This window comes from Struthio camelus, chromosome 17, assembly GCF_040807025.1.
Source record: "Struthio camelus isolate bStrCam1 chromosome 17, bStrCam1.hap1, whole genome shotgun sequence".
NCBI lineage: Eukaryota > Metazoa > Chordata > Aves > Struthioniformes > Struthionidae > Struthio > Struthio camelus.
The window spans coordinates 13,392,832-13,419,060 of NC_090958.1; the positions used below are offsets into that span (position 1 = coordinate 13,392,832).

The 26,229-nt window shown below is 44.1% G+C and overlaps 1 protein-coding gene across 1 annotated transcript in view; it reads right to left on the bottom strand.

Annotated features, from left to right (window-relative positions):
- ULK1 (unc-51 like autophagy activating kinase 1) overlaps window positions 1-26,229 on the bottom strand; it is an 85,216-nt gene that overhangs the window by 38,666 nt on the left and 20,321 nt on the right. The window contains exons 7-11 of the mRNA XM_068910692.1: window positions 20,786-20,959; window positions 18,852-18,925; window positions 15,908-16,009; window positions 7,965-8,023; window positions 3,926-4,008 (exon numbers count right to left, since the gene is read on the bottom strand). Of these exons, the coding sequence (XP_068766793.1) occupies window positions 3,926-4,008; window positions 7,965-8,023; window positions 15,908-16,009; window positions 18,852-18,925; window positions 20,786-20,959 (492 nt within the window). The remainder of the gene's footprint in view (window positions 1-3,925; window positions 4,009-7,964; window positions 8,024-15,907; window positions 16,010-18,851; window positions 18,926-20,785; window positions 20,960-26,229) is intronic.

Here is a 26,229-nt window from a genome sequence, read left to right on the forward strand (position 1 = left end):
AGTCACCCTAATTGCAGGGATCCATGAGTGATGTATATTTAATCACACCGCACTACCACTAATTCCACAAGAGAGGCATGATGGGCAAAAGGACTTCCACTGAGTGATCTTCCATCATTCACATAGCTGAGCCCATATTGCACTTAAGGCAGAAATGGATTTTCTAACCGGCCACCATGGAGTTACAAGCCCAGAACAACCCTTCTTTCACACCAGGCACAACTGCCATTTCTTTGCTCACCATGCGATGGTATTCCGCCTATCCACATTGAGAAAAACGTCTGTCCTAGGTTGCCAGAGACCCTTTTCATGCTTTCGTGCCCTCACAGCAGCCTTCCTGCCCAACTCCTCCGTCTTTGATCCAGCGTAGCTCAGCACTGACTCCTCTCTTATCTCAGCCAGCAACTCAGTCTTCCAGGAGCATTAGTCATGGATCAACACTGATTATTTAGCTAGCTAGAGGCAGTTCAACCTGTTTTCCCAGCACAAATTTCCTGTTGCAACACCAAGTTTACAAACTTCAGAATTTTGTAAACAGATTGACCAAGGAGTTTTCCTGAGAACAGCAACTCTTTTTTTCCTTTAAACAAGCCCTCTCTTCTCCACCCCTCCTTGCAGGGCGTCACAGTCAGAGTGTATTGGTTTCATGCTCAGCACAACAGAAATGATAGAAATCTTTGGCAGGGAAGGTGGAATCTCCTAGATTAGATCTGCTGTGGATAGAGAACATCCCTACTCTGACGGGAGCTGCTTGACTGCTGTGTTTCTGGCTTCTCCTTCAGCCCACTCCTCTAGAGGGTATCATCCCCTCAGCTGAGCTGATTCAACTGGTTATGCAGTAGCCACAGAGGAGGTGGAAATGACCATTTCTTTCACTGTTCTCCCTCCCTGCTCCGGAGTGCTTATTATTATTGCAAAGCAAAATTAAGCAACCCTACTTATAAACATCAGCAGGAAACTTACAACTTGAAACCCATGTGGCTGTCCCCTAAATAATCTTGAAATTGCAAAGACTACTGCTGCTGCTTAGTAGAACAGCAGCTGAGCCATGCAACAAGCAAATGAAGTTTCAGCCTTGTGCAATGCTGGTGTGTGAATCCCCTAAAACCTGGGGGGAGCTCTGCAGAGGGCACTGCACCCATCTCCAGATGGGCTACAGGCACAGAGAGGAACACCATCCCTAGCTCCTCCTGGGAGGGCTGCTCTGTAATCATCCCTGACCCACAAGCATACAAGAATCTTAACCGTATAGGGTATTGAAAGGTAAAGGACCACTTAAAAACACTGACCATCAGCCAAAAGTAGATCTTTCATAAACAGCAGAAGTGAACAGAGCAGCTCATGGTTAGTTTCCTAGTAGACAGACAAAGCAGCTGTCTGCTGGGTACCATCTAAGGAAAGGGGGAAATCTGCTTCGGGCTAGATCCTGAGCTGCTGTACGTTAACAGCTTGGGTGTAGCCAGCCAGAGACAGCAGCTGAAAACATGACAATAGCTGGACACACAGAAGTGCTCTTGTTTAAGTATTGCTACTATTTTTGCAAGAGGCATAATCTGGAGGACTCCCAAGCTGACACTATCTAGGGAAAGGAAGAAGAGTCCATTCAGCATGCACACATCAGAGTCTCTGAGCCCTCAGGAATGCAGGGGAGTTCAAGACCTGGCACCAGCATACGCCAGGGAAAGGGAAACAGCTGGGTAGTTGTGTCACAAGCACAGAGGAAGCTCAGATGCTTCAGGAGAAGTGAAGAGTCAGAAGAAAGGAGGGAGTGGTCAGTAAGAAAAAGGATGCAACTGGACACTGAGGAAGTGTACCAGTCTAAATAAGTCATGGGTCTGGTGCTTGCTTGCTTCTCAACTCAGAGGAGGCATTCTAATGTGACACGGGATGTCAGACTGAACCATGAGGATCTGCCTTCTATACAGCACAAAGAACATCTCAAATATAGGCTTCTATATAGAATATATAGACAAACTCTCCCTGAGAAACAACATCGTACAAGGATGTGCCAATCTGTATAGAGAAAGATCCTTCATGTGATTGAGGGCAGGCGACAATCTAAATCCAGCAAAGTGTGCTGTATCTGTTGTCCCCAGTGAAATCAAAGCATATTATCTCAACTTCCCAAGTATCAAGAGACACTGACTCATGAAGTAACTTCCCAAGAAGGACAAAAACAGCTTATAGGGGGCCAAAAATGTTTACCAGACTTAATTTTTGACAGCAGGGAAACAGGAACCTTAAATACAACTTCTTTTTTAATGTAGAACAGTGTGATAGAAGACACACAGATCCACAGCCCAGGCTGAAGAACTGCAGGAAGTAGTAAGGGGTACTTGTGTTCCAGTCAGTCTGCCAGCAGCTTCAACAACTCCCTTTGAAAAGGCTTTTCTCATCTCTGCATCCAAGTAAACACCAATCCTTCACATTCAGCACTGGATAATTATGATCAGTCTCGGTTAATTACACTTGCTTTACCCAGATGATAGTTTCCCCAGAAAGGCTTCCCTGGTATCTCTAACCTAAAAAAAATAACAGAGGCTGCAAAACAATTTTTCTTCAACTAGCCTGTGTCGCCCAGCAGGCGACGATTCACCAGAGCAGAAAAGCAACCACCTCCCGCATCACCACCTCCAAAAGGCAGAAACATCAAGCCCTTTTACTGCAAGTCTTACTAAAAAGCACTATTCTAAAAGCACATGCAAGAGTACTGCCCCCCAACTTATTCTCGGAAAAAGGCAAACGCCTGGACAAAACACAGCAAACCCTGTGACTTACTGTGATATTGCTCAGCTGATATTTAACACAAATCTGTGGGCTTCAGCTATAGCCGCCGTGTTTCAGGAAAACCACCTAAACAGGCTTCCCCAGTGCCGAACCTTATTCAAACACTTGAGAAGCTCGTGGAATAAACTTATCTGTTCCATCACTGGTGCTGAGCAACGGTTAGCAAAGCCATCGACTGCTTCCTCTGCTCCTGGAGGCTGACACACAACCAGGACCAACCTCCATAGTGAGGGGCACTACTCACACCCTGACTTTTACCCGAGAACGGTTTAGCCTCTATCCTTGCCCAGGAAGAGGGAAGACAAGAGTTTCCTTTAGATGACCTGGTACTGAGGGGCTCTAGGAATATTTCCAACTCTGCCTGCTTGCCCCTAAAACATTGCTCCACCAACTCTTCAGACCTTTTGGCTTAGCTAAGCACATCTAGACGAAGCTGCCAAAACCAGAACCGCCTGGCCCCTAATGATCGTTCTCAATCAAGAAGGAATTAGTCATCAAAGGGACCTTAAGAAGGAAATCTCCATGCCAGCCAGGTCAGTATGTCAAGACATAGATCTGCAGTAGATCTGCAAGACATAGATCTGCAGAGAGAGCCAGGAGATTGCCAGCTGTGAGCCCTGACGAGCATCAAGGTATCCTTCCACAGAAACCTGGAGGAGGGACGTGACTGCAAGCAGCTGAGGTCTACTTCCTTGGATTATCACTGCAGACCCACAGAGAGGGAGATCAACTGAATTATCTATTAAACGGACACAGCCTGTAGCTCTGGGAAGATACTATGACAGAATAAGAACAGAGGTGCAAGAGATACACGTTTCACCTGGTAGCATGCTTAACACAACAGAAGCTGAGGGAGATTATAAAATCAGAGGCCAGGAGAGGGAATGCAGGTAGGAAAGTATTTGTGCAAGGTGTGCCAAATCTCTGGGTTTACAAAACTTTACTGGAACCAGCACTGACCTTTCAAGCATATAACAAAAATCCAGTATCATGTAACCTTCCAGGCAGGTGCAACATGTGCAAGTCTGGATGCTTTTAGCAGCACTAGCCAAAACCATGAAGGTTTGTGCAGTGCATTGGCACAGAAGGAGAAGGCACAGATAGACAGCAGAACTAGAACCAGAAGGGAGTCTCTTACCAAAGTCCATGCGGTCCTTATGATTGCGCTGCAAAAGGCCCAGCAGCAGCTGTCTCAGGTGGCTTGATGTCTCTCTGGGGATGCTAGAATTAAAAATAAAAGCAAAATAAGAAAGAGTCTCAGCCTACTTCAGATGCTTCTATGTATTCAGGAAGGCAAACCGTAAATGCAATCTTGCTTTTTGCCTGCTGGGGCAGGAACATGAGAAGCGCTCACTGGAGAGAGGCCGAACACCTCTATTTGCATCTTTATTTGCCTTTTACTCCCCACTGTCATCATTAAGGCTATGGCTAATCTAGCTTTAAGTGGCCTCTCCCAGGAGCACCTGCAGATCCTTCCCTTCCACAGCGGTGCCAGAGTCATCTGTCTAGTTCTCAGCTAAGTGCGTTCAATATACACTATGCTGCACAAGATAAATAAAATCTGTTCTACTCGTTCTAATGAGAACAAGAAGATCATTAAAATGGAGCAGTTACTTAGGGGAAGTTTCCAACGAAGGCACTGGTGGTGAAATTTATCACTAATTGCTACCATTTTATTAAGGCATTAACTTTCAAATGCAGCTTATATAAGACCAGCAAGTGACCTCTATTTGCTCCCTTGTTATAGAGTATTTATTAATCAAAGGCCGCTAAGATCAGAGCAACTGCCATCCAAGCAAGCTAAAATTAGTGCTGCTATTTCCCCACTTTGCAGTAGAGCAGAGAAGGAAATACACTTTTCAGTGACCATCACAGCACAGAGGAGCTAGTAAATCATTGCTCTCTCCCTCACTCCACAAGTAGGTGAGGGAAAGGGAGAGGCCAGGGCAGCTCTTCATAACCCGGGTATACTGCAAGAAGTAGGGAATAAATGAATGGATTAAGGAAGGGAAAGCAGAGTTCAGCTCTTGCATAAGTGGATTCAGTTCTGCTGGCTTTACTCGGTAACTAGAAGCGCTGTTAGGGGCCGTAACAGCAGGGCCCTGACCGCAGCCATAGCGGAGCTCTTCAAATTAAGCGTAGGTGGCTCCAGCTCCTTTTGGTATTAACTCTGTTTATCATGGCTGTGCCCAGCATGGCCTGCACAGTCTGCCAGGCTTTTCCCTCCCCTCATGTAAAGGTCAGCTAAGGTAATGGCATGTGCACTCAGCACAGTAATTTTAACCGCGTGAAGCCCAAGCCTACTCAGTAGGGCAGCACGTGGCTCACTCGGGCTGGGCTGCGCTTCGTTGGGCTGACATCACTCAGCAGCCCAAGACCGAGCCTGACCCACAGAGGGAGAAACAACTGCGTCTGCACCAATTCCACCACCTCCACCCCTGCCATGGACTGGGTAAAAAATAGCTGGGGCAAGAGGAGGGGAAAAAGTGTGCTAGACAGCATTAATAGAATCTTGTTCAGTCCGGAGTGAAACTAGAGATGTTAGGCAAGGTGTGTATTTATAGGCTTGAGCACTATCCAGTTATTTTTCTATGAAATCCTAGGCTTTGCTTGTGCAGGAATTTGAGCCCAGTGATTCCTAGAACATAGAGGGTCATGGCAAGCATTCATCATTCCTGTTTGTACTGGAGGGGCTGCTTTGCCACCCCGACACAAAAAGAGTTACACATCTTCACTGGCTGATGAAGGAGGCGGCCAAGAACTCTGGAAGGGATGCAGTTAAACAGACCTAATCTGAGCCAAGAGAAAAAAAAAAAAACCTTTTGTCAAAAAAAAAAAAAAAAAAGGTGTGCCTCAGAAGCACACTGTGTAACAGAGTAACTCAAGATACCACAGCTAGCAGACTCTCCTGAAAAATACATTAGCGCTGGAGGTCTCCTGTGCTATCATAATTTATTTATCAATGACACATAAAACACTCATCCAAGATGAGTCCATTTCCCAGCAATGTCTTTAGCTTTATATGAATTTAAAGCCAGGAAACAGATAGGTCAAGTGGTAGATCTGGAAATCACAAAACAGACTGAAGACAGCACAGGTTAACAGCTTGTCTGCCTCCCCTTATCTCACACCTCTAAAATGTCAAGCTTAGTTACCCTACAGCATTATTTTCCAAGGCCATCCTGTTAAACAGGAGTAATAAAATTGCCTCCTTCCTGCCATGATCTAGAATATACTTTGCCACGCAAATCAGTACAATCAACGTTAGTTATTCAGATCAGCACTACCAAAATTGTGAGGCCTTCGGGCTTGCTCCTGCTGACACGAGCTCCCCACCTCAGAACGGCATTTCACCAGTCAGCAATAGCACCAGCTTGGGAGGTAGAGGCTGCTGGTGGGGATTTAAGAAGTTTTTCTTCCCCACTCCATTCCCAAGCCAGAGCACACCACTTCCCATGGGGATGCTGGGGAGGTGGGTGCCAGCCTGCCTAGCCCCAAGGAGAACGAAACCAAACACTGGCACTGCTGCAGCCTGAGAACAACATCTCTTGAGTGGTTTCATGTTTCATCCTGCGTTGGCAAGGCTAGAGGAGGCAGTTTTTTCATGTTTACTCAGGAAATAGCACAGATTGCAGCTCATGTTAAAGAGACTAGCGAACTTTGGAAAGCAGGGGGTCAACATTAACACAAAGGCAGCCTTGGGTCTGAGCTCTAGGGTAAAAAAAAACAATGGCCTTGGATCTAAATTTTGGTGCAGTTTGGTAGTTAAAAAGCAGAGGTGGTGAGTGAAAACGGTAAATATAGTGCACATATAGAGCGCTCAGAACAAAGGGAAAGGATTAATCCCTACAAGAACAGACATGCTGTCCTCTTACTGCTGAGTTTTCATTTCCCTTCTTGGCTGCCTCCTACCATATGCTCCAGAGGCCAAAGCGGCAGCAGGGCAGTGTGGTCATATCAGCAGGAGGAAGTTTTTAATCATAGGGATTTCTCTTTCTCTTAGTAAGAGGGACTACCTTAAAGGTGGGCATCCATTTCTTTTTAGGCTCTTCAGGGGAAATGGGCTCTATTTTCCACCCACACAGACTATTCGGCTCTAACTACATGGTGGTTGTTTGGTTTTGAGTTGTTTTGCTCGGGTGTTTTACTCTATTGTATGCTCAATCCAGATGCGTATGCACAATATCTAATCCTGATCGAAAGTTCCCCCTTCTCCCCAAATCAAAGGGAGAAGTACTTAAAGGGAAATAAATGCACAGCACAGGGCATTAATAAGAGCTCTGGCTTCTCGACAGCTATTTCCGCTATCTCTCGGAGCTGTCTAAACTGATAAGGAAAAAGCATGTACAACAACTCAATGAACTTCCTGCACACGGGGTTGCATTCGCAGCTCTGCCAAATGGAAGCAAACTTTCTATTTAAAAATCCCTTTCAATATGTTGACAGGTAATTTTTAACTTCAGTCCTACCTCCACATCAGATTGAGATTTGACCAGCAGATATGAGGTTCTACCTTAAGAGCTCAGAGATCAAAAGAAAAGACCACAGCAACGAAACTAAAATATACTGACAAATCACAGCACTCGGTGGCAGCTGGCTACTTCGCTAGATAACATATACCCATGTAGGATGAGAGCAGATACCTTCCCTGCATGCCCCTTGGAAACTGCAGTAGTGTCCATTTTTATAGAGGTTATGTATTTCCTCCTTTTAGTATGATGGACATGAGCAGTTGCTGTCCTGACATGTGAAAAATGGGAATGCAATCTCCAGCCAGGTATGGCAGGTTACAGGAGAGACTACAATTTGGCTGCTTGCATGATTCAAGAATAGCCATCATTTCTTCTCAAGACTCATTCCCAGCCTCAGGGAAAACCCTACCTGGAAAAGGACCACCAGCTGGCTCTTGAAATCACTAATGGCTACTTCTAAATAAACCCCGAATCTTTGCAGCATAGGAGAGGAGTATCTGGGAGAAGAGAAAGCACCAACTCCGGCAACTGGCTGCTATCTGACTTGCTCTGGGCCACATCACCGCTGGTTAAGAAACGGAGGAAGGCAGGTGAACATATATTTTACCGTCATATCCCTGAGCAACGGGCCAGGAGCACAAGGGGACAGGTGTAAATATAGCATAAGCAAGCAGAAACAAACAGTGACACTGGAAGAATGCTTACTTCGGCATCAGCATCTTGTTTTTCTCATAGAAGAGACGAAGATCCTGCGGGCTGCTGGCCTATAGAGGAGAAAGAAAATCAGTGTGTGAAGCAGTTTACAATAAAGGGAGGAGATTAGTACTTTTATTTCACAGCTACTCTGAAGAGCAGAGGCAGCTTTTCAACTGCTGAACCAGCACAGACAATGAGAACCTGCAGCCTGCTTTAGACTGAAAGGCCAAAGCTGTGCCAGAGTGAGAATACGGTATTTCAGCCTTCTGCCTTTTTGTACCTGACCTGATTCTATTTTGCCCTTCCCTTCTGAGAGCTGAGCTTCGTTTCAGCGGGTTGTGATGCTCAGGTCTAAGCCGGCCTAATAGCCTCACCCAGGAAACCAAATATTTGAAGACACAAGGATTCCCAAATGATGAATGGCAGCTCCTGCTGAGAACATGGATTAGTGCTGCAGTATTTAGAAAAGGGACAAGGAGCCTGAATCTGTGAAGAAACCAGGAACACAGGGAAACAGCAACTCAGTGTTTTCTACCCCAATTCGAGGAAGCAAGAAGGTCTCAAGCCACAGCCCCTACTTCTGCCTAAGAGGTTTACAGTCTCCAGTGTACAACCACAGACACATAACAAAATCTCATGTCATTTCTCCATTTGATTTTATGCCCCGAATATGGGACCAGTAAATTAACCCAACTGTCTCAAGCTTTTGTGCTTAGGCAAAATCTCTTTAGTAAAGGCAGAGTAGGCTAGATGGTGTGCCACCGACATGAAGGTGCATACAAACAAGGAGGGAAGATCAAAGATTTGTATGCAATCCATTATCATTGCAGCAGCGTTCGGAAAGGATGAACCAGCAGGCAACAGGCAGCTCCTCCTGAATGCTCAGGGCCAAGAGAGGCAGAGAACGTCAAGCCTTCCACCCACTTCCATTTCTAAGTTGGAAGCACTTAAGGTCAATTAAGATGCTTAAAATGGCAAATCAGACAAGCCAATCTGCAGATGGCCATCAATACCACCAACACAGCATGGCTGAAAGAGCAGCTACACAAGATGCTGTTTCAACATCACCTACTCCCTCTGGCTGAGGAGGAAAAATTAAGTTAAGAACAACTGTGAAGGCTTAGTACAAAGCTCCAAGAGAAACCACAGGGAGAGCCTCAGAAGCTGCTGAAGTCAGATCGGCGAGTATTAACCAGGACAACACTTCTTGCATAACCTTAGCAACCCGAGCTCTACTACCGATCCATACCAACGGCATACGACAGGCATTGCTACAAACAGGCAAACACTGGCACAGAGTGAATGGATTCCAAGCAGAAGGAAATAAGAAAGATCTGGTTTTCCTCTCTGCAATAATCCACCCTCTGCTGTTCACAGACTCATCAGGGACCCAAACAGGAGGTGCAAAAATATTATGTTCTTCGTAAACCATTAAATGACTGCTGTTCAGCAGAGCACATCGTTATGCAGAAGCAAATCCGTGCAATGGCATTTCCAATCACTGCCATTCCATTCAGTTTGGTAAATCTCCAGTTTATAGCTTTCCCCTTGCAGATCTTGCCTTGTAATTAGATTCTTGATATTTGGCAAACTTTAATGAGGCAAGCATCCACACTGCACCAAACGGCTTGGCCACAACGCTCCGCATCATGGAAAACTATGCCAACAGACACACATACAAGACACACAACTCCACTGCAGGGAAGCGAAGTGCTCACTCAAATTGGAGAGATACAAGCCTTGGCTGTTTTCTCTGTTCACTTCCCCCTGCAACAACTCAATTGTTTTAGAAATACAATGAACCTCTGATCTATTTTGACAAAACAGTGTTTGAAATATTTCCTGGCAATAAAGACTGACTATATTGAGAGGCACATATGCAAAGCCCAATTCATTAGAGAGAAGGCTTCTAAGCACTAGCTTGGATAGAAACAAAATCCTCAGTAAAGCCTCCCCTGGCTTTTTACCATTCCCATCCCCACCCTACCCCCAAAAAGGGGATGCTGTTTCTCCATATTCTGCTTTCTCGGTACAATTCCCACTTGTTCTACAAAGATCCCATCTGTAGTGTCAGGCCTCTACCCACCCAGACCACGCTTTCTCACTAGGTCTGCCCCCAAGAGCCCACAGTTCAGGACTCCGGAGCTCAGGTCTCCAATGTAGCCAGCTGCTGCTGGAGAACACAGTCATTTTGGCAGATGCCCAGCATCAGCAACTTTGGATCACCACTAATTTGGTAAAACGAACTGCATCTTCACATAACTTCATTACTAATGAACTGAGTCACACAATTCTGCTCCTAGCATCAGGCTCCCAGCAACTGCCTGGACATGCCCACTGTTTTCCTGCTATTAGCACCCATTTCATAAACCACTGGCATCTTCAGCCACTTTGCTCATCTCTTCCTTCAATAGGCAATACTTCTGTGGATCATGGAAAATGCAAAAACGTTTATGAGATGTTAAAAATGCCATTCAAATTCCTACCTCCTGGGGCTAACGCCTTAATTTAAAACCTACCTTCCAGGCAGATGCAAAAAACCCACATTGGAGTCATGTAACAACTGGATCATTCACGGTACACAGAGCCAGCTGCTACCTGCAGGACTGCACCCATCTGTCAGAAACAGGGATGCAGAACGGATGGCTCCGTTTTCCCCAAGAAGAGAAGTACCAGCAGGCCAATTCATGCCCTCGTTCCTCCCTCTCACGTTACTATGGAGCAGCTGCATTAGTGCAACCAGGTATTTTTCCTGTTTGTCCTTTATACATAGAAAGATAATGGGACAAATTCAATCCCGCTACTCTGTTACTTTGTCCTGAGCAGCAGTGGAAATACGTTTAGCCAATAAAGGCATTCAGCATAACCCTGCCAAATCCCACCAGGTGCTGGCTGCCTGCAAGTGAATTTCACCCCAAAAGCACAGGATGGTGTTTCGTCTCAGCACTGGATTTGTGGCACTCAGGAAAAAGCTGGATGCCTAAGCACAGGGCTCGGTCAGGAGAGAACCACAGATATTCACGCTCTCAGTGGACAGCATTGTCTAGTCAACATTTCCTAGCAGGTATGTTATTTGCTCTTTTATTTGAGGTCCTTTCTTCAGCATTCCTGGGGATTTGAGGTGCAGAGAGCAGACTCAGATGTGTTGAAAAGAAAAAGGAAAGCAGTAATGACATTTCTAGCTTCGAGGATCTGGAGAAAAGCTTGAAAACGTGCCGCAAATGCCTCTTCCAGGTGTAGTCTTTACAAATGATTTTTGTTAAGATTCCTGAAACTAAGCGGCTAGCACTCAGGGCATCCTTCATACACAACTAACATAAAAGATCCTGCTTTAGTTATTCACGGGATGTTTTCTCCTGACCACCAAAATGGCGGAATCAGGCCCACAAACACAAGGTCAAAAGCTAATGGCTAACTGACTACAGCAACAAGTCAATCCACTATGTCAAATCTTGACTAGTAAACGACCAAAGAGACAACAATTTTTTGTGCCTCAGCAAGGCATTCCTGTCCTCATTAACGCAGGACATTCCAGATGAACAGCTTCAGGAACATAAAAGCAGCCTGCCTAACAGATAAACAAGGAGTTTAAATTCTGGGTATAAAAGGCTCCCTTTCCTGGTTTTCCTGAAGGTCCATTTTACAGCATAGCAGTGGTTATAAGTGACACACAATCCTAGTACTTATGCAGGCAGAATTAAGTTGGAAATAAAGAAGTGGACTCAGTACACCAGCCTTGGAAATTAATTTTTCATCTAGCAGCTAGCTGGGATAAGACCACATGCACACAGATTAACACATTCAGAGCTGCCAGACTAGGCAGCCGAACTTAGGCGTTTCCTCTCTTGCCATTCCCCCGTCTCTCTTACATGGACACCGCTCAGTATGTCCATAAAGTATCCAGGAGAAGATTCAGGCAAAGACTAGAACGGTGATCTAGCAGGTTTCATGATTCCTGGCTGGAGGCAGTGTCACTGCCAGATACAGCTCGAACACAGAAACCATGTGTGTGTCTGTCTCCTCATCTAAGAGCTGCACAATTTTCAAAGGGGTGTCACAATGTAACCACCAGGAATATTGGTATTACTGCTTCAAAAAAACAAACCACCACCCTCTCCAAAGATTGAGCTCATTTAACTCTAGTCTCATTTAAAACATCATCTGACAAGCACCACATTGGATTTGAGGAAGTTTCTCGCCCTGTGTAAGTCTTTCTCTCCTCTCTGCCTACCTCTAGTTTAGCATTTGTCACCTGCCTACACAGACTTCATCCCTTCTTGGTGGACATTAGGTCCCACTCTGTCAGCTCAGTTAAGCACAAGAGATCACTGCTAGAGTCTCTAGGTGTCGACAATGGCCAGCAAGACCAGAAAATGCACAGTTCAAGTCCTTAGTGACAGAGATGAAGCGGCCTGCACTTGCAGCTCTTACTAGGCAAGGCAAATTAACAATTCCACATTGATACAGTGCTCAGCAAATCTGTTTATAGGGATTTTGAATCCTATTAATCTCATCCTTCTGGCAGTCTCACTGTTTTGTTTATGGGCATGTTTAATACAAAAAGCTCCTTAAGACAGCTTCACCAGCCATCCTACCAACTGTCCACGTCTGACAGCTTCAGCAGCTTCTTGTCTGCATGCAGGGAGGCAGGAAAGGGGTAGGAATAGCTCTGGGAAGTTGCCTTGGGTGACCCAGCTACAGTTAATTTTAAGTTCGAGACAGCTAGAAATCATATTCACACACACACACATCTCTGCCTTGATTTATAAGTTCCTTCTTGATTGACAGCTACTTCAGCCCTTCCACATGTTTGATCTTTTCTCCATCCAACCCAGCCCTCTGGAGCCCATTTTATTTTTAAACTACTCCTTCCTCCTTGCTACAGATAATACTTGAGTCCTTCTGATTCGCATTCCTGTGAAGTTGCCCAGTTGGCTCACAGAGTGAACAGCTAAGAGCCCAAAAGCAGAAGGTCTCAAGCTGCGCTCCAGGTTCTGCTGGGGATCCTAGATAGAGAGCGCAGAGGTGGTGTCCTTGCAAGCGTGGGAGCGATAGGATTATGAGGATTTAGCCTGAAGAAGCTAATGTCAGAAATCCAGCTCCTGGCTGCCCTCTACAACTGAGTCTGCTGGTGGAACCACCTGGAATCAGCCAGTTATCTCCCCACTCACCTTGAGACATCAGTCCCCAAAGTGCTGATCCCTACCTTCATGGGCTCCCCAGCACCTCTCACCACAAGTCCGTCGCCTCTGTCCACTACCTCTTTCTCCCCTTAAAATACCTATAAGGGATGAATTCTCACCTGCTCAGGGACCATCAGCCATCACAGCAAATTCTTACAACACAATCTAGCTAAAGAAATAAAGCTGGTTAACATTTAACTAGCTTTCCAACATCTGACCTAGACAGGATTCATTCACCTGAAACTTGCAGCTGGGAGAAGGCAATTTGTAACACACATGGTCAAAACAACTAGATGGTGCGTGGAGGACCATATGGGTTGAGCTTTTCTTTCTCCCTGATCAAACAGATCCACAGCTGTTACTGCACTAACAAATGGGGCCTGGCATTTTGTTTCAAAACACAAACCCCAAAAGAGAAAAGGACATGGGGAAAAATTAAAATAGAAAAACAATTGACCCCCCTCCCCCAGCCCAACAGATGTCAGATGTACCTGTGAAAGAAAGTTGTTCTTCAGTCAGGCAGGCACAAAATAAGGATCAGGACCTGCTGGGCAGGGACCTAAGTGCCCCCTTATTGCTCACTGCAAGGGCAGATCACCCTCTCTCAACCAAAGGGACACAGGCATTACAGGCTCACTCTCACCTATGTGAGCCTGAGGACATATACAGGTAGAGGGTTGATATTAATCTGACCACCTTCCCTCTCAAAACCTTTGCTGGAGAGATGAAAGATGCCGACTCACATTTAACTATTTCCTGTGAAAAATCTTTTCTATAAGAACAAACATCCTCAGAAGAACATTTCTGTGACGTGCTTCACTGACCCATGATAAAAGCCATCTACTTCTTTCCAAAGATACCAGATGTCCCAGGGTTGTAAAATGGAAAACACCTGTAATAAAGTCACCAAACTAGTGATACCTAAATGATTTCAATGAGTAGGATATCAAGGTGCCTTCAGAGACCAAGAGCCTCAATTACAAGAACAAATCAGTGCAAGACTCTCCCATGCATGCAGGGTCAAACATCGCTTTTTCCACCCCCACATTTTTTTTTCCCTTTAATGCACAAATATTTATTTTCTTTTATCTTAACAGTTATTTTCTCCTCTCAAACTAAGATAACAAGACCAACAAGTGGATGCAGCCAGTAAATGGGAGCCATTCAAGAGTTTCCATGTACTTTGTAAGGGTGTTTATAAAAAAGAAACATGCCAAGGAAATGAAGTCTTGCTCTAAATACACAGCAAGGGGGAGGGAGCAAAGATTAGAAAGCACTGGCATAGAAGATTCTTACAGCAATAGGAAAAAGTTACCCTGAAGGAGAAAAGACTTCTTAGCACTGATCTAAAACCAAAACACGCCATTAGTTTACTTTCACATTTGCCCACTCTTTCCTGCCACAGATTCAGAATTCATTTTATCCTTCCTGATTATGTAACTTCACACGAGACCTTGAATGCCTATGAAATCCTAAAGAGCTGTTGAGCTAAAGCTCAGAAGTCCTGCAGTTCATAAAGCTTGGGTTATTACATCAGCACAGAATTTTTCTCCTGCTGCTGTCATACTTTATTTAGGGTGAAGAGGTGTCAGGACTTGGCAAAAGTAAATAAAGGCTATAGTTCAGCCATTTAGTACACCTGATCTAAGACGCTAAAGAGTTGGTGTCAATGACACTAACTCAGCACGCAAATTTGAGGTGTGGTCTTATTCCATATTCCACAGACTAGAAAGAAATGATCTCTAAAGAGCTCATAATTAAAGATGTGAGGACGTATCAGCAACTCAAGCATCTCTCTGCTATGATGTATGCCAGTAAGGAAAAAACTGACAAGTACAGTACTCCAAAATACTGGTTGCAAGGGACAGTCTGAAGATCTGCTTAAGAAAAGCAGATAGATTCATGGGTCAGCATGGAAGAAAGAAGAAATATAACGTGTACTCTGTGACACACTAATGACTGGGAAAGAGAAATGCACTAAGTCTGGATTAACTCCAGCTACCTATAAGATTAAAAATATGTGAAATAATCCTGAAACAGCTTGCATAAGGTTGTAGTGAGTTTTTCATCACTCAAAAATGTTAAATCAAAGAAGGTCTTTCACAAAGATATACTCTAGCTCAGCCAGAAGTTATAGCATGAATCACAGGGTTTTACTGGTCTGTGTTATACTCAGAGGGATTTGGACTTGATGACCATAAATATTTAAGGCCAGAAGGGATTGCTATGAGTTGACAGATAAGATCCTTTTGTTATGACTCTATTTAACTACTCTAAAAACAAAGCCAGTTAAGCTGCAATACACCAGTTGTCACCAAATCACCCGTAACATTAACTTGCAATTACAGAGTCTTCCTTATTGTCCTTACATACCCAACAGAATTATAATTACAAATTATACTCCGAGCACAGCTGTAAATAGAAACGCATTTTAAAGTGTTGGCCAGGAAACACCACTGCTTTAACTAATCCAAGATAATTTTCCGCAGGGATGACCTTTGCTATGGACTTATGCCCAGGAGATGCATTTCACAGAGACACAGCCTAGAGGAGAAGTGTCATCTTGCAGTAACACTTCCAGAATTACAGCATAAAAAGCACCGTATTGTCAGTGTGTTGGAAAGCCAGACCTCCATGAGGCTGGGTCTACAGGACTAAGCATTATATGTGACAGAAGCCTTAGAGTAAGTGGATTTTAAAAAGTGAGAGAGGGGGGAAAAAAGAAAAAGAACAAAAAAACCCCAGAAACATTAAATCTAAGCAACTTACCTGAAAAGGAGCCTTTCCTGTGAGACACTGATAAATGATGGTTCCTATACTCCAGAGGTCAGCTTTGGCATCATAGTGCTGAGACATGATGACTTCTGGTGCCTTTTTTGGGGAGAGAACAGAAATCTGTTTTATAAAAAGAGGTGGCTTTTTTTCTTTTTTGGCAGCTGCAAGAAAGAAACAGAAACCACTGACATTATTTAAAAAACCCTGAGGCAGATTCCCCGATAACTGGGAAAGATCGGCTCGCACCTGGAAAGACTGTAACACTACCTTGACAGGGGCAATTCCATATCTAAGGGGGAGGAAACGGAGACTTTTGTTCCGGCAGACAAAAAACAAAACCAAAACTCCCACTCCTACAAGACCTACACTGTTCTGCCTACTGCGGGCAATCCCAGTACATTTCCTTCTCAGGCAACCATTCCCTGCTGAATCAAGCCGTACCCAGAAGTCTCATTGGAATGGCACAGATGGACCTTTCAAAGCAAAGCAAGCAATAGGTAAACAACCAAGGCAAATAAAGGCTCGAACTGCACAGGTAAGCTCTGGCCTCTGTCTCAGGCAGCATCACATCACGCATCTTCTACATTTAGCCCAAGATGGCAAGATATTAGTCATGCACCAGAGCCCACTGCCAATGACACAGTTGAGCAGATCTGTGTTTCACTCCTGACAGCTCGAGCCCTGCTGGGCCTCAGAGGCTGGCATCTAACCTAACACTGTGCCCTCAACTGCTCCCTCCCAGGCTCATTCCAGAAGCTGGAAGCAGCACAAGTCTGCAGAGCCTCACAGTCCAGAAGGCAACGTGCCCCAGGAACGGCAACAGAGGAGAAGTGATGGACGGGCAGGCTCGCTAAGCCCGTACGCTTAAAACAACAGATTTCACCTCAGCACTGCCAGCATGGAATGGGATCAATTTTCTAGCTCTGTCAGGAGGAAAGGCCATATATAATGGGGAAAACAAAGTGGCAGCAAACAACTTGCAGACCAGAGCTTGGTCGGTCCCTAAGGGAAGCAGGCATGACACTGAACAAAGCCAAGGAAAAACAGGACACGAACTGTCCATGGAGGTTTCACATCTCATAGGACGTGGATCATATCAAGGTTCAGACATAAAGCTCATTCTTGTGCTGGTAACATACTTTTCTTTTTAACAAAACAAAATGAAAAGAACAGCTATGAGCTAAGACAAGCAATATCTCATCAAAAAAAATAAGATGAGCAGAAGAGTCTGCATTGCTAGCCGATGTTCCCAGGGCTAACTCGCAAGATCCACAATAGCATTAGAGAGAGACTTCAAACACCCACCCTAAATCCCAGTTTAACCCTCCCTTACCATCTTCCCTCAAATCCTTCAATAAACAGAGAACAACATGGAACCTTTTAAGTTTTCAAGGAGTCTCCAGAGTTCTTTAAAAAAATTAAAAAAAAAAATGATAAGGGTCATCAATAGTTCCCTCTAGCCCTTTCAAAAATGAGCTGGGTGTTTTGATTTACTTTCACAAGAGACTCAAAAAGAAAAGGCATCACTAAAAATAGACAATTCGGGAAACTCTCACCAGGAGAAGAAAGTGACATCATCTATACATATAGCATAGTCAAGTAAACATCCAGTTTCAAAAAAGAGAGAGAGAGAGGAAGTCAGCTTTGCACAAGTTTGTATTGAAGAACAGACTATCAAACACGCTATTACTGTGCGGTGCTGCCCAGCACAGCCTAACTCTGGGCCCGAAGAGTTCAAACAAAACTTAAGGGGATTAAACCACGTTCAAAATCAGGTGGCCTGCTTTTGCTTTCCCCAGGGCATTTCTGAAAATTTCAATCTAAATTGATCCACATCAACTCTTTACTTTGAGCTCAGACACCCACATCTCTGGGAACTATTACACAGTTTGTTTTGACATTTTTATTTCTGGTCTCGTTTTGTCATTTTTAACTTTACCGCCCCGATGTGACACTCGGATGTTGACTGTTTCCATAAACACAAACAAGAGAACACCTCCTCACGTCCTGGTCTCAGGGTGGAAGGTACAAAGGAGGTGACAGGGATCATTTTGTTTTTTCAGTATATCTGCTTCACAAGCAAAGAAATTATCCCTGAAGCAGTTGCTTCGGTGAAAGAAATTTGGGAGGAGGCACAAAATGCAAATTACAAACAGAAGCAAGTGAGCTTCATTTACATCCATTTATCGAGTTCTACGTGCAGCAAAACATATTTAGCTGCAAGTTTAAAAACACTGCAAGGATAGCAAGATCTCTGCCGGAATTGGTCCATAGGCCCAAATGGATTTTGCGAGACCAGAGACTTAAAAGGACTGGGAACTTTACAGAACTGCTTCTAAACAGGGCTCTTGATCCTGATGCTCTGGGCTTGGCAAGTGACTGCAAGGCCCAAGGTGGGGGGTGGGGGGGGGTGGGGAGGGTTTGGAACCACTGTCTCAAAAAGCCTTGCTGAAGCACAGTGGCTGAGGCTCCTCTCCAGGAAAGCAATGCCTCAGAGATGGATAGGTGTGAACCATCATCCTGGCCTTCACTCTCTTTTGTTGCTGTTTTGCCTGCAGCAAAGAAGAAACACTAGATTTCACTTTCCAGTGCCTTCACTGGAGAGGCCCTGGTCCTCGCTCTGGAAGATTCAGTTGCTGGGAGTAGAGAGCGATCAACATTTTGTTTTGTCCAGTTTTATTAATCAATAGCTCACCTGAAAGTTAGATGACAACACAGTACCACAGGCACCTGTCATCTGAGATTACAGGCTGCTAGGACTTTATGAAGTCTCCCTGTGTAATAGCTGTTTTCTGACAAGTCAAAAAATTCCACCTTTGCAGGAAATTTGGGGGTGGGGGGTGAGAAAAAGCAGCTACCCTGATGTTTGTCAGAAACGGCCTTGCTTCTGGAGGAACAGAGCAAGAACAACATAGAAAGACCTGTAAGCAAAACTCACCATGTACATAGGTGAACCACACAATGTTGCTGCCATCATGTTATTCTGCAGGTATCGAGCAAACCCAAAGTCAGCTACAAAGAGAAACAGAAGGTGGGTCAGGATCAGATACCAGTTCTAGAGGGTCTGTACCTTCCTCAAACTGCCCTACTGCCCAATAATTCCTGCAGCAAGTGAAGTACCCCTTCTTAACCACAAGACTTCGATAACTGTATCCCTGAACAGTGACATCCTTGTGTTAGTTATTAATGCACACTACAGACATAAGAAAAAGGGAAATGAAGCTACAAAAAGTATTCAGAGGAATAAATTCCCACCCTTTTCTAGAGATTAGCAGTCACTTTTTTCTGCATCCACTTGCCTGTATTCCAAAATGCCAGGTGACAGAAACTGGTTACGATCTCTTGACTTCAGTAGGAACGTGCCAATTCACACGAGCTAAAGCAAAACCTATGATCTACATATATGTCAAAGGGTTAGCAAAACTCAAAGACTTCCACATCACTAAGCTGCTGCTACCTTAACTTTTAATTTGCGAAACTGAAAGCTCCTCTCCATTGAAAAGACTGCTGTGTCACAGACATCCAAGAGAAATCACTGCTTGCCAGCACCCACGTTTCTGGAACAGGCCAATTGAAAATTGTCTGTCTTTGTTCCTTTAGAAGAGTTTCAACAATGCTAACTCTGATATGAAGAGAGAAAGTTAAGCCGTTAGTTCACCTCGTAGCTAGAAAAGCCAGGGGCTATGAATACCAAGATGAATTACATCTGCAGGTTACTCAGCATCTGATCATATGATGCTCAGAGGTTCTCTCAAGGTTACCAGATATTTCAAGCAAGGAGATTATTTGACACAGCTGTTTACACTGTCATCTGTCACTAACAGACTAGTACCATTGGCTATACCCTCTCCTGGGCCATCTACTACTTAGGGAAGTGGGAGGGAGAGGGTACAAGGCATGACAAGCTGAAGAACAGCCGTGCTCATGAGCCTAGTGTGCTGTGCCAGCCACCCTCCTGCCCATCTCCACAGCTCCAGTCACTTCCACCTTCCAGAGACCTCTGCATTTCAGCAAACGCTTCAGCTACAGCTGAACAGCAGCAATGTTTCAAACAAGTTTTTCCACTGAACCTCATTTCTCAGACAAATAAAGGCATTAACACTTCACAGGACAGGTTTTAGGCAAGTAATAGTTTTATCTAACTGGCGTCAGCTTCAGCTTATGAAGTGTAACACAATTGGACAAATGTCCATGTATTGAAAGCGATATTATCTAGCACTCATTTCAAAGGGACCACAGGGGAGATCTGTGCTCAGTGTCTGGATTTTCAGAGCAATTGTCCCAACTGCCAATCCATCTGTGCTACTTGCCACCCTCTGTGCCTAATATGCAAAAAGTGGACCTCTTCAAGATGCAGCTGAGAAGCCTTCCTCTAATTCATACAGTGAAAGCACCTGTTTTTAGGTGCGCCTGACTCCCATTACAATCTCTGAAGCCAGCGAGGACAGCAGCTAGTTTTAGGCCTTAAGACACCAACATTTACCTTGATTCTATTAAACACTGCAGATAAAAATCACTACAGATACTCATTTGTTGGCAAGGCTGGAGATTACAAGCCAATTAGGGCAGGGTAGTATTTGTTTTTACCAAGCGAGGCACCATTCAGCTGGGAAGGCCTGCCTGATTTACTTTACATTAGTCTCTGCCCTAGCAGAGCAGAATACTCTTTCTTGGAGACGGACTGGAGCTAGCTGAGCTTGGTTATTTCTAGCAGAGGAACTAACAGAGCAAGCTAGAAAACCTTAGGCCTTATTAAAAAGCACGGAAATTCTTTTTTTCATCTAGACAGTTCCCAAAAGAAAAACTGAGGCTTGCCATTTATCAGTGACCAAACTCAGAGCTCTTAGGGTGATGCTTGTAACAGGGTCTTACCAATCTTTATGCGAATGTTGTTGGGATTTGATTTCTTGCCTCCAGCATAGGAAAGGAGAATGTTCTGTGGTTTCAGATCCCGATGGATGATGCCTTTGCTGTGCAGCATTTTCATGGCACCTGCTATCTGCTGAAGAAAGAGCCTGATGGTGTCTTCACTAAGCGTTCGCATAGCTAAGGAAGAAACAAAATACACACACAGATCAAAGAATCATAATGCCAGTTCTCTGAAGAGCCCAGAGGGCAGCTTCTCCATGACAATTAGCCATAATTTGGCATTTTTACTTTCACGTATAGCTTTTTTCTCTATGACACTATCTCTGAACTGTTACTACAAAGACTAGTACTAAGAGAGCTTTGCCTTCCCTTCTCCCCACAGCTTTATACACACTGTTGTCAGGGCCGTTTCAGCCCATGGAGCCTAATGGCAGTGAGGCTGAACTCAGGCCAGTGGAGAGTGCTGCACCTGGATTATCACCTGGATTCGAAAGTGACATTTTATGAGGTTTAAGGCTTCAGGGGTAACTCAAACAGAGTCCAGGCACGTAACCACTAGGCATCTCTAACTTATGAATTTGACTGAATCCAAGTAAGGCCTAACTTTGGTGCATCATCATCCGCTAGACCAAACCATAATGCATTAGCCAGCGTTCGGATGAACCACGGCTCTATGATACCTAACAGAAGTATTCCTACTAAGTGGACCCTGCAATCCCCAACCTGACACTCTGTCTTGCATCCACAGATATGAAAGAGCAGCACAACTGGCTCAGAACCCTTTTAAGTAAATATATTTTTTAGAAAACACTAATAATCAAACCCTTTAAATCTAGAAGCACTAAACTGCACTCTCCCTGTAAGACAGGCTTCCCAAGAACCATGGCGTGAAAGCTAAGAAATACTGAAGGGATTAAAAATGTTCAACAGGCTCTTGTAGCCAGAATGATACGACATGAGGTCTGGTTATTTTAAGAACTATATGCATGAAACTCTTGCCAAAGCTAGGAGCAGTCTGCTGTACAAGCCTCCAGGATCAATAGTTCTCCTGGCCTGCCTTGTTGTCAGTCACTGAACAAGTTAGGCTTAAAAAAAAAAAAAAAAAAAAAAAAAAAAAAAACCCCTCTTGAATAAAACCATCTCTTTCGTAAAAGGCCCCTGTAAATTACTTGGGACTTCATTAGTGTTGTTCCAGCTGCTCTCTAGTAAGACTTTAAACCAAGCTGGCAGGCGCTTCAAAATGCTACCCTACCTAGTCAGCTAGAAGGGAGGAATCCTTATGAAAACACAGATGAGGCTGCAGGCAGCTTTAACACAACACAGGAAATTAAAAACCTAACATTTAAAATATGTGCATGGGAAACAGCAAGGGACAAAGGTCAGTTAAACAGCATTTAGAATAAAAATAAACTCCCACTGCTCCCAAACTTCACTGTTTAGAAGAGGCACAAACAGAGCTAAAATGTCACCGTGGGTACCAGTTGGTCCTGGATTCATACACGTGACACAAGTGCACGTCTATAGAGTTTCTCTCTCCTCTCTGAGCCTTTTTCTCCCATGAACTGGCACTCAGCTAGCATTCAAGAGACTCTTGTGCATTTAAAGATCAAGAGACAGCTCAGATGCAAGCCTATCAAACCTACTTGCATCTTCCCCAGAAAAGTACTATCTCATGTTTAACAAGGCTTTCCCCATGGGTGCATTAAATGACAGGCCTCCAGCTGAAGTATATCAGAGTATCCCCTTGGGTATCAGCTTCCACCTACTAAAGATCTAGCATCGTGGCTTAGCTGTGCTCAGTCTTCCGCTTCTAAAAAAATGGTCTCTCTCTAAAATATTTCTGCAATTCCCTTCTCTGTGGTCCTTACACACTTCACATTCCTGCACACTATTTGTCCTCACAACATACTCACAAAATAGAGTCTCAAGTGAACCAAAACAGGGAAATTATCCAGGAATGGTTAAAACAGGGACCACTGCCTTTAAACAAAACAGCAAGGGCTCCAAAATTTTTTGCTCAACTCAGGTCAGGCCTAGGAATGACAGTCGGACTGTACCATTATCTCCCAAACAAGAAGCAAGACTTGAAGCTTGGCAGTACTTAACATTATCAAAGCCAGATAATGAACTTCTGGCTAAATATACCTTGCCTCTAGCAGAGAAATTGCTTCGTTTAGTGCTTTGTTCTAATCTGCAGTTCCAACAGCATGCCACATTTTTAAGATGTTACCCTCTCTTTTATACAGTTTGGTGTTTAAAATAATCTAATACAGTGCTAGCCACCTTCTCCCAGCAAGCACGTTAAGCCTCTCTAATGAGGACTCTAACCCTTTACACTGGAGAAAAAAAAAATTGATACCAAGGTCAGGAAATCCATCCATCCAGAAAAAATAGGGCCTCTAAGCTTCCAATTTCTGCAGAATTTAAGCCCTTCCACTTAACAGAAGTTCTGTATGAAGCTCTTTAGAGGGAAAAAATATTTTTTCCCTCTAACACGAGCAGTCTCTAGGCTGCTGTCTTGAGCCTGCAGACAGATTCCTCCAGTGCATCTGCTGTGGCTTAGCAAAGCTATCAAACTGCAGAAGAGCAAAATTCAGATGAAGACACAGGTCTGTTAGATCCTGTGGCAGCAGTAAAACTCAAAAAAAAAAAAAAAAAAAAAGTCAAGGTAGTGCAGTGAGGCAAGATTGTGAAACTGAGAAGGTTCCCTCAGTAACAGAAGAGGGGCAGTCAGTTACTTGGGGAGTGCAGGGAGATACCCTTTTACCTCCCTCCATTAACAGACCCACCATAACACAGGAAAAACACGAGGCCTTATCTCTCGTACACAGCCCATCAGTCTAGGGAACGGCAGCAGTGATCTCCAACTGAAGGTCAGAGAAATAAATACAACTGACGCTTTCAGAGGCTTCAGGAATTGCGCGGGGCGGGGGCACACGAAACACACACCACACAAACACCATGGACAGATTCTTCTCAGAGACACCTCTTTCTGATTTACTTCAATCTAGCAAGTTTAATTTCAATTCAGATTTTCTTTGCAGAAAGTCAGAAAAAGCAGTATTAGCCATATTCCACCAGAAGGGTTACTGAAAAGCTGAAACATCAAGAAATTGGTCAGCCAAAGGTCTTCTAGGCCAACTACCCATCAGCTGCAGGAGGGAGAACATACAGAATATTCCTCCAATTTAGGTGCCACCAAAACAAGCGTAGAGAACGCAACCGTTCACTGCTTTCCTGTTGCACCCTAAATGAGGAACTTGTACTTCTGTCCCCACAAAAACGGGCCATCTCTCATCTTCACTAGAAAACTCTTGGTAAGACGTTAAGCCTGCACTGCCGTTTGGGCATCCCCCTGGACATCTGCAGTCAGCAACGCGTTCTTGCAGGGAACACTGTTTCACAAGCCTGACTTTGCCATTACCGAGAAGTAATAATATCCCCGTGTTTATTTTCATGGGCTGCACTTCAGGGACAGGGCACTCAGCTTACTGCCCCAGGAACGGCTGCTACATGGGTCAGGAGAGCAGAACAAATATTTACAGCAGGTCAGTGCAAAGGCTGTGTGCCTGGCAGTTCTTGAGGCATAGAAAAAGGATGAAGGCACCTAAAAAGTGACCTGGACAGCACTGCATAGCAATGTAATGACCACTCAACCTGCCAAGAGCCTGCCAGGTAAACTGTAGTAAATAGGCCTTGATAGCTGATCCAAGTGTAAACGTATTTGAGTACACTTGCTGCAATGTTACATGACATCATCATTCTGGAAAAGTTATTTAGGAAAAATAACTTCTCCTCTTACCCACAGGTGTCACAAGTATCTCCAACACGGGCCCTATCTAAATCACACTGAAGTCAAAGAAACCAAGCCGACTTGTTTGGGGCCCATCGTGCCAGCTTATAACTTCACCGGGTTCCATCCACCCTGAACATCACTAGTGTGACCCTTGTGAAGTCTTTCGTATAAATCAGAAGACTTATTCTAGATAGATCTATTCTTACATAGATATTCTTAATTACCCTGCTGTAGGGAGAAAAGTTATACAGAAATGCCTTACATCTCTGGCTTACAGAGGAGTTGCTAAGATCATCTGAGATTCAATAAATCTAGAAGAAAATTATACCTCCTTATGTGTGCCGTGGTCTAATAAAGAAACACTAATCTCTGAATATGAAGTTTTCTCCACAGAGATGGCTTCTCCAGGAGGCAGCTTTTTAGAAAAGTCAGGAATATGCACTTATGAACTGTTCATAACTGCCTGTGTCAGGGTCAATTCAGAGAATTTAAAGAGGGACTTTTAGATCAACCTGATTTGACCTCCTGAACATCAGAGGGCACAGAATTTCATTCAGTTATTCCTGTAGTGAGAACAGTAACTTCTGTAATACTTTCCATAGCATTATCATATATTGCAGAGATCTGTCACGCTCACTTTTAATGAATTTTAAATGAAACCAACATCTATAGAGATCCATCAGAAAATAAGAAGTATCGTACCATAAAAAAAAAATAGCACAGAAGAGTTCTTTTCAACAGGACACACACAATCTTAGGAGGCTGTATCAAAGAGACGAGGCTGACCAATAGGGAAATCCAACACAAATGCGTATTGCATTGAAACGTGCACATATGCACGTCTTCCAGTTATGAAGACGAGGAGAATTAGAGTGCCTTTTGATTCAACACAGAATTACCATGTTGCCTAATGTCTGTAATTAGAGGGCAGAACGGACTGGGAAGCTTACAAGCATCTCGTTCAATGAGAAACGGGATTTGCATGTGCAACTTGCATAATGTTGCAGGAACTATCAGCAAAAACATCTGAGGAGTCATTGGGAAAGTAGACGTTGCAATTTAGTACCATCATACAATTATCACAATAACTGAAGCAGCTAAATAATTGCTCAGTAGAGATGAGCCTCCTGTATAGCAGTAAAATATCTGGGAAGAAATCTGAACTTTCCAATATAAGCTTCCGAATATTTTATAGGCAAAAACTGGAGCTCAGTCTAACTTTTTTGAATTAACTCAGACAAAGAAGGATGAAGCGTTAGCCCACGCAACATTCAGACTATCCATGCTGGGGTAAAACCGAAATTTATTTGGCAAATATAATTCATTGTCACTTTCTCAAACTAGCCACCAAAGTCCTGAGTAGCTTCATTTGATAAACAAGGAAGCGAGCTTTATTAATAGCCCCATTAATTGCACAGCATGCCACACTTCTACGAAAACACCACGCTGTACACACACAAGCAGTAGTATGAATAGGTAGATTTTCTATAAAGCCATGTCAGGGGCTTACCATTCAGCCAGAGGCTCTGCTCCCATTTACACATGCAGCTTCCACAGCAAGTGTGCACAGCTCAGTGCTTTACCATCACTGTTCTCTTCATGTGCACAAGAACTAGAAAAATCCCACGTACGTTCTAAACGGACTATATTT